Consider the following 13,110-nt stretch of genomic DNA (forward strand, 5'->3'; position numbering starts at 1 on the left):
TCTCCTTTAGCAATTCAGTATGTTTTAACATATTGGGTTTAAGTTCAATTTTCCAAACAAATATTTGTTGTTCAAACCGGATTAAAAGTTCGATACACTGCTCGAAAATATGTTCCACTGATTCACGCAAAAGTACCTCAAGTTCTTGCTATTGTGACGAAATCGCCAGCCATGATTCAACTTATAAATAACATTTCAGTTTCTATATCAATCGACTGCGTTCGGTGATGCAATTTCCTTGGACACGTCTTTCTTCCGCGTAAGCGACGTTTTAGCAAGATATGACACAGCAGCATGCTGCAGAAGCGTGCGCGGAAAGTTTGCTAATTGAAGCAGCATTTATTAACGACGTGATACATCGCAATTTGCCACTGCGTAACCACCTCTGGCAGACATTGTTATCGGTGTAAAAAATTTTGGAAAGTGTTTCAACTTATGCCTAGGGCACAGTAGGTTACATTGTTGCAGAAAGAACGAAGTCTTGATTCCTTTTTAGCAGTAAGTTGTAGTTGACGTCAGTTCAAACCTTATCGTTATTCACTGAATGTTTTACAGCTAAGTGTAGACTTGTTGTTATATACAAAATGCCAACGCTTTTTGTCGCTTTATTAGGCTTACTGGTGCTACAGGCGGTCAACGCGAAGAACTTGCTTAATCCCTGCGAGCCCGCTCTATTCCGCAGAGGCACAGAAATACTGGATTTAAAAAATTATTTGCCCGACCGAATCATTCCACTTTCGAAAGTTTTCCACTGGCTACACAGGGAATTTTTCTTCGTGACTTGCAGCGGAAGAGCTCTCATCAAAGTACCCCAGATCTTAAATAGTGACGTCGAAGCCCTGGATTTATCGAATAATATGATCCGACGTCTGGCAAGCGAAGACCTTTCGCGTTACAGCAAAATTGAGGTTTTGCTTTTGGGATGGAATTGCGTTACGTTCGACTCGGGACAAGCACCCAAGTGCAAGGAAGGTTTCTACATTGAACCTGGCGCTTTGGCTCATTTAAGTAAACTAAAATGGCTGGAAATTAGCCACAATTTTATTCGCGAATTTCCTCAGCGCTTGCCACCGTCTATAATAGGACTAGACGTGGGCAGCGCAAATTTGCCGGATATCAGCTCCGACCTGGAGAAATTAAGCAACTTGAAGTCACTGATTGCGTCCGCTAACTGCTTCCCCTACGAAGCTTCTTTATGTCAGGGCAATTTTACCCTAACAAAGCGGCTGCCTCCGAAAATGGAGTTTGTTTCATTGCTTTACAATAGCTGGGAAAGAATTCCCGGAGAGATCTTGAACCGTGATTTATCGGTTTTCCTTTTCCGTGGCAACTTGGTGGCCAATCTAAGAAGAGACGACTTCCTTGGGTCTCCGCATATAAAAATATTAGACCTATCGTTTATCGCTATTGCAGAATTGACAGTAGAAACTGGAGTATTTGATCATCTTGCCGGCTTAAAGTTTCTTAATCTTTCCGGGAATTTTATTACTTTTTTACCGAACGACTTTTTTAAATATAACTCGCATTTGGAGATATTGGATCTTTCCGCAAATTGCTTGAAGCGGACGATATTTGAAGGAACGTATTTAACTAATTTGTATTGGTTAAGACACCTCGACCTGTCATTCAACAAGTATTGTCTGGACTATACGCCCGCCGGTGAACAAGTGGTGTCTAGTACTTTGCGACTTGGGCCGGCTTATTCAACTCTGGCTTCTTTGGGCACTTTCATTCTTGGTTCAAATAATAAAGTTTACCTCGTTTCCCAGGAAAAGTTTTCGGTGGAAATTCCGAGGATCGACTCGGAGTCGTTTGCCAGCCTCAAAAATTTATCGGTCGTTGAATTCGCGAAATGCAAACTTCATCACATCTCTGCCGATGCCTGGAGCAACTTACCACTTGTAAAATCGGTTTATGCCTCTAACAATTACCTTAACCTTGGGGAAACTGTCACCAAAAAACGTAAGATCATCTTTTCGGATGGTTTTAAAAGAACATTCGAGAAGGAAGGTCGTTCCTTGGTTCTTTCAGACATCGCATGTGAAGTGAGGAATGTCATCGATTATTCTAACAATCGCATCACTTCAATTCCTAAAACGCAACTTTTGTCGACCACCACAGTACTTGATTTATCACACAACGAAATAATCGCTATTAGGAAAGACGATCTTAACCAGACTAAATCTTTATGTAGGATTGATTTGTCCAACAATCCACTTCAGAATGTTGACGCGGGTTCTTTTCAGACCTTGTCAAATCTGCATGAGATTGATCTGAGGAATATCGGAACCGGACTCGATGACTTTTCGTTTTTTTGTAATCTGGATCCATCCACGTTGGTTTACGCAAGAATGCGTGCTGCAGACACTTCTATCGGCGGAATTTTGGCACTTTGGTTGAAGGGCGAAAACTGTAACGCCACGTCTATTGGAAGCATGGATATTTCACAAAACAACTTAGAGCTCATGCTTTTTCCATGGGTGCGAGCTTTTGAAGCTTTTCCAGCCATTAGAGTTCTTCAGCTACAGAATTGTGAACTCGTATCACCTCTCCCGAAGAATTTTTTTGACGGGCTTTGCTATCTCAAAAATTTGAACTTAGGCTACAACAATTTAAATCAGTTTCCAGCAGAGCCTATGAAGCATTTAACAAGGCTCAATGGCCTTTTGTTACATCACAATAAGCTTTCCGAATTGAAAGGGAACCTGTCCTTTCTTCCTAACCTCACATCTTTGGTAGTTTCCAACAACAGAATCAACTTCATTCAAGCAGGCTTCTTTAAAGGTCTACGACTGCATATACTTGATCTTAGCTACAATTATATATCAAAGTTAGATCCATATATGTTCAGTCAGTCGATGCTTTATTCCCTGCAGGAAGTGGATTTAAGGTGGAATGAACTTGACTGTTCCTGCTATATTTGGACAGAGTTTTACAAGTGGTACATTTCCGATGCTAGTAACCATGTTATACTGAATGGGATTATGCCAACTTGCACACCGGAAATGAATAAATATTATGGCGGCTGCGTTGCCTGCCAATCTCCGCAAGGCCTGCACGGACTCTCAGTGTCTCGTTACGGATACAACACGTCGTGTGATTTCTACGCAAACCTTGCTAATATGTTGTCATTCACGGCAATCATTCTCGTATTTATGTTAAGTGGAAGCGTTGGATACAGTACATGGTTTAAGAGAAAAATATTTCGCAAAGTGAATGAATTCTTCAGAGTCCAGTCACTTCGGGAGAACTCAGTAGGCCGGGAGGACCCAAGTAATGTCTTTGTCTTCTTTGATCTTAAAAACAATGAGCTTGGGGATTGGGTGGATTACAAATTGGTACCTGGCTTGGAAGAACGAAAACCTTCATTCGAAGTGCGTCTGATTGGACGTGACAATGCTTGTGGTGCCGCTCCAACACAACAACTCATTCGACTTGTTACCAAAAGCCACAAAACGATCGTTTTCTTATCTGGAAATTTCTGCAACACGCCGACGTGCAGGTATCCTCGTACTTTCGTTCACATACATGATACATTGTTCAGCATAAAATTAGGCTTCAGTCAGTGAGATGGTGGCCAAAAATAACCAAGCTATTTCGTTAGGTTCATGATGAACGTGCTTCAAGAACTTCAACACTCTGCGGGTAAGGACAAGTTGATATTAGTGGAGTGGCGCGGTGAAGAGCCAGCTCGTGTGCCAGAAACCATTCAACAAACCTTTAACAGACGATTTTACAATTATCTAAGGTTTGATCAGACAAACGATGACGAACTGATGTTTGTAGAAACCTTGAAAACAGCCTTGCTGTGTAGCTGGCGACCAAATGTAAGATAGGTTATTAAATGCAAACCAACAGAAGCATTATTTTAATTTTTTTTAGTTTTTGCTGAATTGTAAATTCGACCGCGCTTTTGCGACAATAAAATATTTTTGAATGGAAAAAGGAGAACTGTGGTAAGGTCCGCAAGGAAACAAGACAAAACAGTTGAATACTTGGCACGGCCCAACAATCATCTATCTACAAACAGGCAAAAAGACAAGCTGCTAACAAATTTCATTGCTTTTGTGATTGCAAGTTTATCAATGAATATTTCATATAATTTGTGATCAACGCAGCGTGGCCGACATGTTTTATGAGAGCTTGAGTTAAAGATTGATTGTTGGGCACGACTTGGCAGATGCTGGAAATGATTGTTACTTAGTAGTTAACTTATAGCTTTCCTGTTAAACTGTAAACAATGGTTTGATGAACATCCAATTTGGACGTTTAAGTACCATAACAATAGGATTGGTAGCTACCACAAGTTCGTCAAAGGCAAGGAACGGATTCTTTAGTATGACGTCGATAGAATTATTTTTTCTCGAGCAAAGATATCACGGACTCGTAACAACTTCTAAACTATATTTGAGGACAGCAGCTGGACAGAGGTGTCACACGCGTCATTTAAAGACATTCAACATAGCTCCATCATACATATAAAACAATAAAGCTTGTAAAACACCTAAGAAAGTAAAGCAAGCACATCCAACGTTCATACGACAGCATGTTTTTGCAATGCTTTGTACACAAGCGCACTGCTATCGTAGAACAGTTCTGTTAAAACTTTTGAAGTTTCTACATCAGCTTCTATTTGGTGCAAAGTCATCAAACAAGCGTGGGATCAATTTCCAGTCATCATCTCATAACACAGGTTGCTCGAAGTAAAATTAGATGGGGATCATCTTTTTTAACATGGTGTCAATCAGCACCGTTTTTATGACAGAGAAGGTCAGATAGGTTCAAAATACTCACCTGGGTAAAAATTTCTAACCACAAGCACAGTAAAATTTTAGCACAGGAAGCAATAAAACTGGCCCGAAAGGGATTGTAATATATCCTAGCTAATGAAAAACAACTAAAGTTGGATCATTTAAAATAGGTCAGGTGAATACAATGCAAAGGGGTTGGTTTCATCAAAGATTTGGGGAATGTTGGATAACTTCAAAATCGCTTCCATTATCAGAATCGCTGCCGTTGCCACAGCTGGCAAGTACACCCCATGGTGGGGCGAACCAGGACGAGGGTAGAGGGGTGCAGTGGGTAGATGAATAATGTTGCATGTGCTTGTCAGCCTATGATGTAATAAAAATCATAATTATTATTGTGAGGTCATAATTACAGTGCTGATAACGGCACTTGACAATCAAATGTTGTAACCTGAAATAAACAGTTGCTAATGTGGCAAAAAGGAATGTGTATTAAACGCAAGAAATGTTTCAACAATTTAGAGCGGACGGGCGACTTACCAGGTACAAGACAAGCTGCGTTTTCTCATAAGATTTGAAGCTTTCCCCCACAGACGATGGGATGTTTGATTGAAAAGAAAACACAGACTTTACAAATGAGGTGCACTCTGTTGATCGAATCGCCCATTTATTCAAGACCGCTTCTGCAATATTTATGCAAAGTTTGATAAGGCAAAAAAATCTGTAATTAAATGGAACGCTGCAAAAATGCCAACAATGGAACAAACACCATCAACTTTATGTTTAGAGGAACTGGCAAATATTGAAAGTAGAATTTGACGAAACACCATGATTCACTTATTTTGCTGTGGAAAGCACAGTCTGTATAAAGTAATGGAAACCCTAACATTGCTTTGTGACATCATAAAGATGGACTAATTCATCACCTCGAACTTGGTCACTAGGTGCCAGCAGCCATTCCCACAATGCCTCGGACTGTGGCCCTTCACCCTGTACATCGGGGTTCTTTTCCTTTTCAAAGAGATTAGGAAAACGATGTCGTAGAAATTCCTCAAGAAGCAAGTTTCCTAGGTTACTTGAATACCTTTTAGGACCCTCTGTTAATCAAGAAAATACCTTGCAATGCTTCAAATGCTTATATTCGTAACAAACAATCTGGTCTCAAATAAGATAATGGTTTTGCTTGGATGGAGAGCTGTTATCCTGATAATTCTACTTAAGCCAGCCAAGTCCAACCAAAATACCCCAAAAATGAAGTGAAATTTTAATGTTGGTCATAGATACAACATTACTTCCTTCTTCGTGTTTTTCGATGAAAGTTTCAAAAGAAACTAGGTGAGTATAATGTTATAAGATTAACTAGAACTGTTTTGGTGATTTCTCATAGGCCAAGAGATTTTTAAACCATTCATCAAAATTATATATGCAGAAGGACAACAACCTTCCAATGTACTGCACAAATTTGCAACTGGGCCACAGGTTGGACATAGCTGGTTTAGAAAATACTTCTGATTGGTTAAATAAAAGCGGAAAATCGACCTAGATTCATCACTTCATCATCCATCCGTCTTATGAATGCCACTGGCCCATTGTATTCGTCCAAATTCTTGCTGTTGTGGAGGTTGAGGTAATTTCGAATCGTGTACTCCACAAGAGGTTCTAGCAACAGCAAATCTCGTGATAAAAAATTGTCAAAATCTCAAGTTGGCTTGGGTTTATGAAGCAACAAGCTCACCGATGAAATTTGGCATCATTCTCCTCGCGAATGGCATAATATCATAGAATGTTGCGTCAAGGAAAAGACCTCGAATATCAGGATATGAGGCAGCTGCGTTAATTGCTGTGTATGCGCCTGTATGGACCAAGTGCATCCAGTCAGCAATATCGAATCCAACGAGACCACACAATGCAGTAGGAATGGTCAGCTGGTTTCTTTTTCAAATTTATGCACCAACGGTATGGTGGCCATACCATTACCGCAGAATAAAGATACCATACGCTAACTCACCAATGGACCAAGCAAATAGAATAATGTTTTCCGGTTTGAAGTTTAACTTATGGATTGCGTACTGCATCACCACATCCAAGGCGTTATTCTCTGCATCGGGAAATGGCTTACCCTGAAAATTTAAAACTTCAGGCAAATATCCTTATTTTGAAATCGAAGATTTTCCCCAGCAAAGCTCGAAATGTTTTGGTGCAAAATGAAATTTTCTCCACAAACTTGTTTCGCAGAAGTTTACAATATCTTGTGACTTACCGAGCTCCCTGCGAACCCGGGGTGGTTCCACCCCAGCACGGAGTACCCAGCACTGAGGGGGGTGCACATGCAACCCACTTCATAGAAACCGGCATTCCCCTCGCAGCATATAACGAGTGTGTCGCTGTGCAGGGTCGTGACCTCTGGACCGACGTCTGAATCCAGGCGATGGGGATGATCTCTGCAGGAAATTGAAATCTTACAACCACGTCTACTGACAAAACTTAGCAACGATTCGTTTGTATTTAATCCAATAGTTAACACCGTCTCTATTAGATTTGTATAGACTATATACTTTTGCCTTCTGTCCACAAACATGCAATCGATCTCATTTTTGTCTTCTGCAAGAAGTTTTGCCCGCAAACCTGTGTGCTGAAAAGAGCAAAATGCGATAAATGGTCCATCTTTTAAAAAATTAATGTTAGTTTGTCAGTTTCTGTTATTCTGTGATTTGAACGGTAATAAATTCAAACCTCTTCAACGAGTTTGTTCCTTGCATCATCCAAGGCCAAACCTAGAATGAAAAAGATGCGTTTTGACAGCAACGTTCAAAAAAGAGTTTTATTGCTTCACACTCACCGATGGCAGCCTGCATCAAGGAAGTCGAACCAGGATATACGAGCCAGACGCCAACGCAGTGAGAGATGAAATAAGCGAGAAAATCTTTAGGAAATCCGATAAAAATTGTGGAAAGAAAATTGCTATTTTGGGCTCGCAACCTGCCCCATGTTGAACGACTTTTGTTCTTCGTCTTCTTGACCTCGACTTGGTCAGTTTGGAAGTCAACCGGCCAATACCGAAAGTCAAAATCGTAAGTCCTAAGCAATCTCTGGAGAAATGAAAGTAATTGGCAAGAGTTTAAGGCATCATTCGTAGCATATATTAAGAAATGTTTATTACACACAGCCAAGAAATCAACATAAGATACATAAATAATTTTACATGATACTATACGCATCAATAAATGTGCTAAGATAGGCTGTTTTACTATGAATATACATAACTGTACGTTGTGTACAGCTGCTGCCATATATAGACCTATGTGACTTACTCTTCTGTAAGAGTCTTTAGGAGATTTTATGACCCCATGCAAGATGTCAAGGAAGTCAATGTACTCTTGATTCTTAGATCTCCCGTAACCTGTAAATTGTTAGAAACAATCAGGACATATGGTAAAGTTTATTAATCGACGATATCCATGCTTAAAGAAAATGTCTGCAAAACATGGAAGTCAAAAAAACTTGCTGTAAAACGTAATATATATAGATGAAGCCTTTGTCAATTTGAGTTAACTTTTGGCTTACATGTCTATCGATCTAACCGAAAAATATATCTAATCACGTTTGTTAAGAAACGTGAATTTACAAACATAGAAACACTTGAACATTTACATCAACTATCATTGCAGAAATCAACAGTATGATGTTTTTAGTCTTGTAGTACATTATATTTATGCAATACACTATTTGACTTTTGCACAGTACATCAGCTTACACAGTAAACGTTATACCAGTAGTTGCAGGCATAATGGTACAATTCGTCTCACCTCGAATGAAGTAGACACCAAATAACATGAGAACAGGCCAACATGCCAGCTTCCCGAATTCCAAAAAGTATGCAAGCGTGCAATACCCTTTAATATGATGAAATGATGTTAATTTTCTCTTCCCAAAGAAGTTAAATTTTAATATCAAATATATGATGTGAATTATGATTTATTTAAATACAAAGACACCATAAAAATTTTTTTTTAATGTTGGCATAAAACATTGCGCTGAGATAAGTTTTCAAACAGTTTTAGTTTTTACCACAAACATTTAACTTCAAATGCCACATTTACACAGTGCATACTGAAACTTTGCAAATTTTTCTAAACACTTCTAAATATATAGAGTGTCATTGCTACAAGGTAACTTTCTTATCCGGATGTTGTACTATTTGCTCCTAAAAGTGATATCACAAAACTTCATCATCATGCATTGATTAATTTCACGTACACTTAGCTTTAATGTCCAATCATCAACAAGTCAAACCTTCACGGACTTAGAGCATTTATTGCTTACCTCGTCTGTAGAGAAAACTTGCCCATAATGGGGATGCATAGAGAAGTATGGACTTGGTTGTATTGACAAAACTCAAAATTTTTTGAGTAGTTTCCTCAATGCTATTTGGTTCGTACTCATATGCCTATAAAATCATTTGATTACAGTCATGTATGTAACAAAGATTGAGTAAACCGCAACTGACTAACTAGTAACACGTCAAAAACACATTTTGCAGTTAAACTGTCCCAGTATTTCACCCAATGTATATTCGAAAGTTGCAGTCACTAACTAAACGACCGCTGTACATTTTTACCGGACTGAAAAGCACAGCAGTTTTTGTCGAGAACTCGTGCATACACAGATGAAAATTTTGGCGTGATAACATGCGCTGAAGCTTCCATTTTTTTGTTTGTTTATTACAAATTGGCGTTCAAGCAACCAATTTTTCTTTGTTTATTTATTACAAATCGACATAAGGTTAAAAACAGTTGGCATGCACATTGATGAACCTCGTGTGGTTAAGTGCCACACTTTTCATTGTTGTATACATAAAATAGTCAAAAAAAATCAAAAAGATTGACTTGAATGCGAGCCAATAGCAATTTTCAAAAGGAAATTAGCCTCAAGGAAAATCATTGTTTTTTTTTAAAGAGAGAGTGGACTTCTCCGATTAAAGAAAATTTTGGTAAATCATGTTAGCCTATGAGTGTCAGAATGCACTGGTGCGAAAGGCCGTATTGATTGAAAATTCTTAGGTTTGCACCTGCCCTGCATACTCTGCAGTCTGGCAACAAACCGCATGGTTTAGAAAAATACATACCCTGTGGTTCCCGTCCCTTGACTTGTGGATTCGCCGCAAAAATGGGCCTGTTAGACATCTCCAAAATGTTGCCATTGCCCTTCAGCTATCTGGCCTTGTAAATAGCGTTCCGTCAGAGGGAATGATATCGCCACGGCTCACCTAGAGGTTAACTCCTGTCCGTCTTGTCTAAAGAACCTGGCTTCTGGCTAGACCTAGTGTGCTGGAAAACAAAAGGATATTTTCCGGCCACCCACTGATCCAGGCTGATTTGTTTTGTCAGAACGAGACAAGAAACCGTTCTTATAGGACAAAATACTGGCTATCACACCCACCGTATGCTAGTAGAAGCGAGTGAGCAAATCGACGGGATATCGAATTCTCATAATTTATGATTCTTCATCGGCAACAATAGTTTACGGAGTAATAAAATTTTGGGATCTGAGGAAGGGGACACAAACTTACGGAAAGTGAGAAAAAACAGTGCAAGTTTTTCTCTTCAGTGTTCTATGGTTAATTAGCATTTATTGCTAACTTTAAAACAATCTATATTTGATGCAATAGGTTGCAAGCTTTCGATAAACTTTAGAAAAGATTTTACCCGCGTGAAATCGCATAGAAATCGTTCAAAGAAAAAATATCCAAAAATCCTGTTTAAATATTTGATAACACCTAACGATCTAACCAGTCCTCGTCTTTAGAGACCTGAAGTTAAGAAATACTACTCTTGAAACGAACTTATTTCATAGTCTTTAAACAGGTATGTGAAGTCTATTGGTAAGCTTAAATTATTGTATTTGAATAAAACAAGATTACAGTAGCCTGCAATTGTCATAAAATATCCTGCATTTGTGAAAATACATCTATTATTATTGATTACTTTAAACTTATCTAAGTTAGAAATAAATATCGAATAAGCTATATCACACATCACATAATATACACATGAACACACGCTACAAGCATCGGTAAATAGAAAAACGCAGTTGAAAATAAAATCAGGTGCATCAAGTAATTAAAGATAACAGTAAAGAGAAAATGTTCATATTTTACGAAACAGACATAATTTAATTCTGCACAAAATCTAAAAAGCGCTAAAAACTTTAAAGCTAGGAAATGTATCACAATCAATGTGTTTGATAAAATTAAGTTTCATTCTTTACTTTTGAAAATAAGTATCGGCACTTCGACCAAGTTTAACAGGTTTCCTGCAAAACAAGTGGGCACTTAGACAATTGGAATATTAAAAAGCAAATTTGAACCAATGATAAACAATGTAACAAAATGTACCTATAATGTAAAGCATTACTTCATTTTTCTACTCTTCTCAAGTTAATTTCACATTTTTTAATATCATCCATTTTCCCTTCAGGACTCAAATAATCTGTGGCGTGTTCGTAAGCATCTATCGCGAACTGGTAATATCTCGCTGCATCTTCTAATCGCGATCTGCACTCGTACGTAGTACCAATGTTGTTGAAAAGATGGCCGACTACTCGGTATTCTTTAAAGTTTTCGCCGAAACACTGCCGCATAGAATGAATCGCTTCTAGTACTGTTTGCGATTGGCTGATGTAGTCTTTGACGAGGGCTTGACACAATTCGATTCGGTGTGCGCACCAGGTGGCGTACAAGCATCGTTGCTGCTCTGTGGCGCGATCAGTGGTTAAAATCATATCCTTCATCTCACGAATCATAGGAATGAGCTGGTGTTCGGCCAGAGAATGGACGCTCAGTCCCGCTTTCAACATCGCTCGGATCGATTTCTTCTGTTCCCCTACACAGAGCGCTATCTTATTTACAGCTCGACCGGGATTTGAACTGAATTTGTAGAAAGCAGCAGCGACGAAGTAGAACAATATCGCGTCAAGGAATTTATTCAATTGCTGAAGTTGATCGGCGAAGTCTTTAATTTCATCCGCATCCACTTCCATATTTTCTCTCATCAATCTTATCATTGTTTGTCGGATCTCTGCGGCTTGCTCAGACCTTCCAGTCAAGAACAGGATCTGATGATAATCTTTCAAAAGATTCGCCTCGCTTCCCACTAAACCAGACAGCTGCTGCTTGTGCATGACGTCATAGGCTCCTTCATAATTGTTTGCTTTCATAAATTCAACAAATTCTTCCTTTGGATCTACAAAAAACAGAAAGTTTTCAAACACTTTCATTGAAACAGTAATCCCTTTGTTTTGTAATAAAATGCAACAAGATGGAATAAAATCCGCAGCAAAACATCGTACGACGTCATGATAGGAATAATTACCCCGTAAGTAGAATACTTGATTGAACTTTACTTTTCCACAATCTTTTGACTTTGATGAAGTGATATCAACGGAAGCTTAAAAATTTAAACATATTAATTTCACAAAATATTTTCAACAATTTTGGTGAAAAGTTTTATTGCCTTTACGTGATGCGTAGATGCTTAATGACACGTCACCATTTTTTACAAGTCATTTGCATTTCTGAGAATTTCAAAATTTAAAATTTTTACAACAAACCTTCACTGATAGTTACGTCAGGCGTGATTGACGTCATCTCAGATAAACCTGCTGAAAATATATTTACTAAATGACGCCTTAATATAAGCCACACCACATTAACTTGTGTCCATCCAGAAATGGTAAATTATTTTTCATAAATTCAAACCTAGGGGAAATAAAACTTTTAGGGAATAAAATTTTCATAGTTAGAAAATATGGACAACACTTACTAGAATGTTCTGCTTGCATTCCAAGTGATCTGTGAAAGGAACAGTCATATTGAAATACGCATTAAACTTAATTAACAGTCATTTAAAACTTCCACAATTTACCCAACTAACATATTGTGATGTTCATCAACTGTTCCATTTAACTGCGAATTGATGGGTTGTTCCTCGTTTGCCATTGTTCCGTCACTGTTGTAATTGCTTTAAAAAGCACTTTTCTTAAAGCTTTTACTGCCACAGAGGACAAGCTGTTTTCAATTCAAAGTAGGTTCTAGAATTTTAAAGAAATATTTCAGTTTAGCTATGTTGTAAAATTTTTGCAAAACGTCTTCTATTTAAATTGACGACAACTAAAATGAACTGCAGAAGATCATTAAATACAACGCTACCTCGTAAAAACCTACAATTGAACTGGCACCTTGCAAGACGTTAGAAAAAGGCGCGGTAAGTAGGAGAACCTCGCGACCAACCGGCGGCAAGACGTGTAAGCTTGACAAGAAACCAACACTGCTTGCCGGTCAACAGACACATGAGAGGATAAAAAC

The 13,110-nt window shown here is 38.5% G+C and overlaps 3 protein-coding genes across 9 annotated transcripts; 1 reads left to right on the forward strand and 2 right to left on the reverse strand.

Annotated features, from left to right (window-relative positions):
• Window positions 1-559: 559 nt before the first annotated feature.
• On the forward strand, window positions 560-3,963 carry LOC143468263 (toll-like receptor 7). Its single transcript, XM_076965364.1, has 2 exons — window positions 560-3,502; window positions 3,605-3,963. Exons 1-2 carry the CDS (start codon window positions 585-587, stop codon window positions 3,834-3,836), a joined length of 3,150 nt encoding a protein of 1,049 aa, XP_076821479.1. The 5' UTR covers window positions 560-584; the 3' UTR covers window positions 3,837-3,963.
• Window positions 3,964-4,387: 424 nt separating this feature from the next.
• LOC143468266 (phosphatidylserine lipase ABHD16A-like) lies at window positions 4,388-10,341 on the reverse strand. Of its 2 annotated transcripts, XM_076965368.1 has the most exons (15): window positions 10,188-10,341; window positions 9,874-10,075; window positions 9,072-9,195; window positions 8,555-8,641; window positions 8,060-8,148; window positions 7,588-7,837; window positions 7,482-7,522; window positions 7,304-7,380; window positions 7,009-7,189; window positions 6,757-6,868; window positions 6,484-6,600; window positions 6,288-6,407; window positions 5,675-5,845; window positions 5,289-5,431; window positions 4,388-5,114 (listed from the first exon to the last, which is right to left on the reverse strand). In XM_076965368.1, the coding sequence occupies exons 2-15, from the start codon at window positions 9,946-9,948 to the stop codon at window positions 4,956-4,958; spliced, it is 1,746 nt and encodes a 581-aa protein (XP_076821483.1). In that variant the 5' UTR covers window positions 9,949-10,075; window positions 10,188-10,341; the 3' UTR covers window positions 4,388-4,955. The 2 variants fall into 2 exon arrangements, with proteins under 2 accessions (XP_076821483.1, XP_076821482.1); XM_076965367.1 differs by having other exon boundaries at window positions 9,874-10,247.
• Window positions 10,342-10,653: 312 nt separating this feature from the next.
• Window positions 10,654-13,083, reverse strand: LOC143469178 (uncharacterized). Of its 6 annotated transcripts, none has more exons than XM_076966772.1 (6): window positions 12,984-13,083; window positions 12,671-12,836; window positions 12,569-12,597; window positions 12,357-12,407; window positions 12,119-12,193; window positions 10,654-11,989 (listed from the first exon to the last, which is right to left on the reverse strand). In XM_076966772.1, the coding sequence occupies exons 2-6, from the start codon at window positions 12,742-12,744 to the stop codon at window positions 11,163-11,165; spliced, it is 1,056 nt and encodes a 351-aa protein (XP_076822887.1). In that variant the 5' UTR covers window positions 12,745-12,836; window positions 12,984-13,083; the 3' UTR covers window positions 10,654-11,162. The 6 variants fall into 6 exon arrangements, with proteins under 6 accessions (XP_076822887.1, XP_076822888.1, XP_076822885.1 ...); XM_076966773.1 differs by having other exon boundaries at window positions 12,357-12,404; window positions 12,955-13,065; XM_076966770.1 differs by having other exon boundaries at window positions 12,955-13,065.
• Between the last annotated feature and the right edge of the window lie 27 nt (window positions 13,084-13,110).

This window comes from Clavelina lepadiformis, chromosome 8, assembly GCF_947623445.1.
Source record: "Clavelina lepadiformis chromosome 8, kaClaLepa1.1, whole genome shotgun sequence".
NCBI lineage: Eukaryota > Metazoa > Chordata > Ascidiacea > Aplousobranchia > Clavelinidae > Clavelina > Clavelina lepadiformis.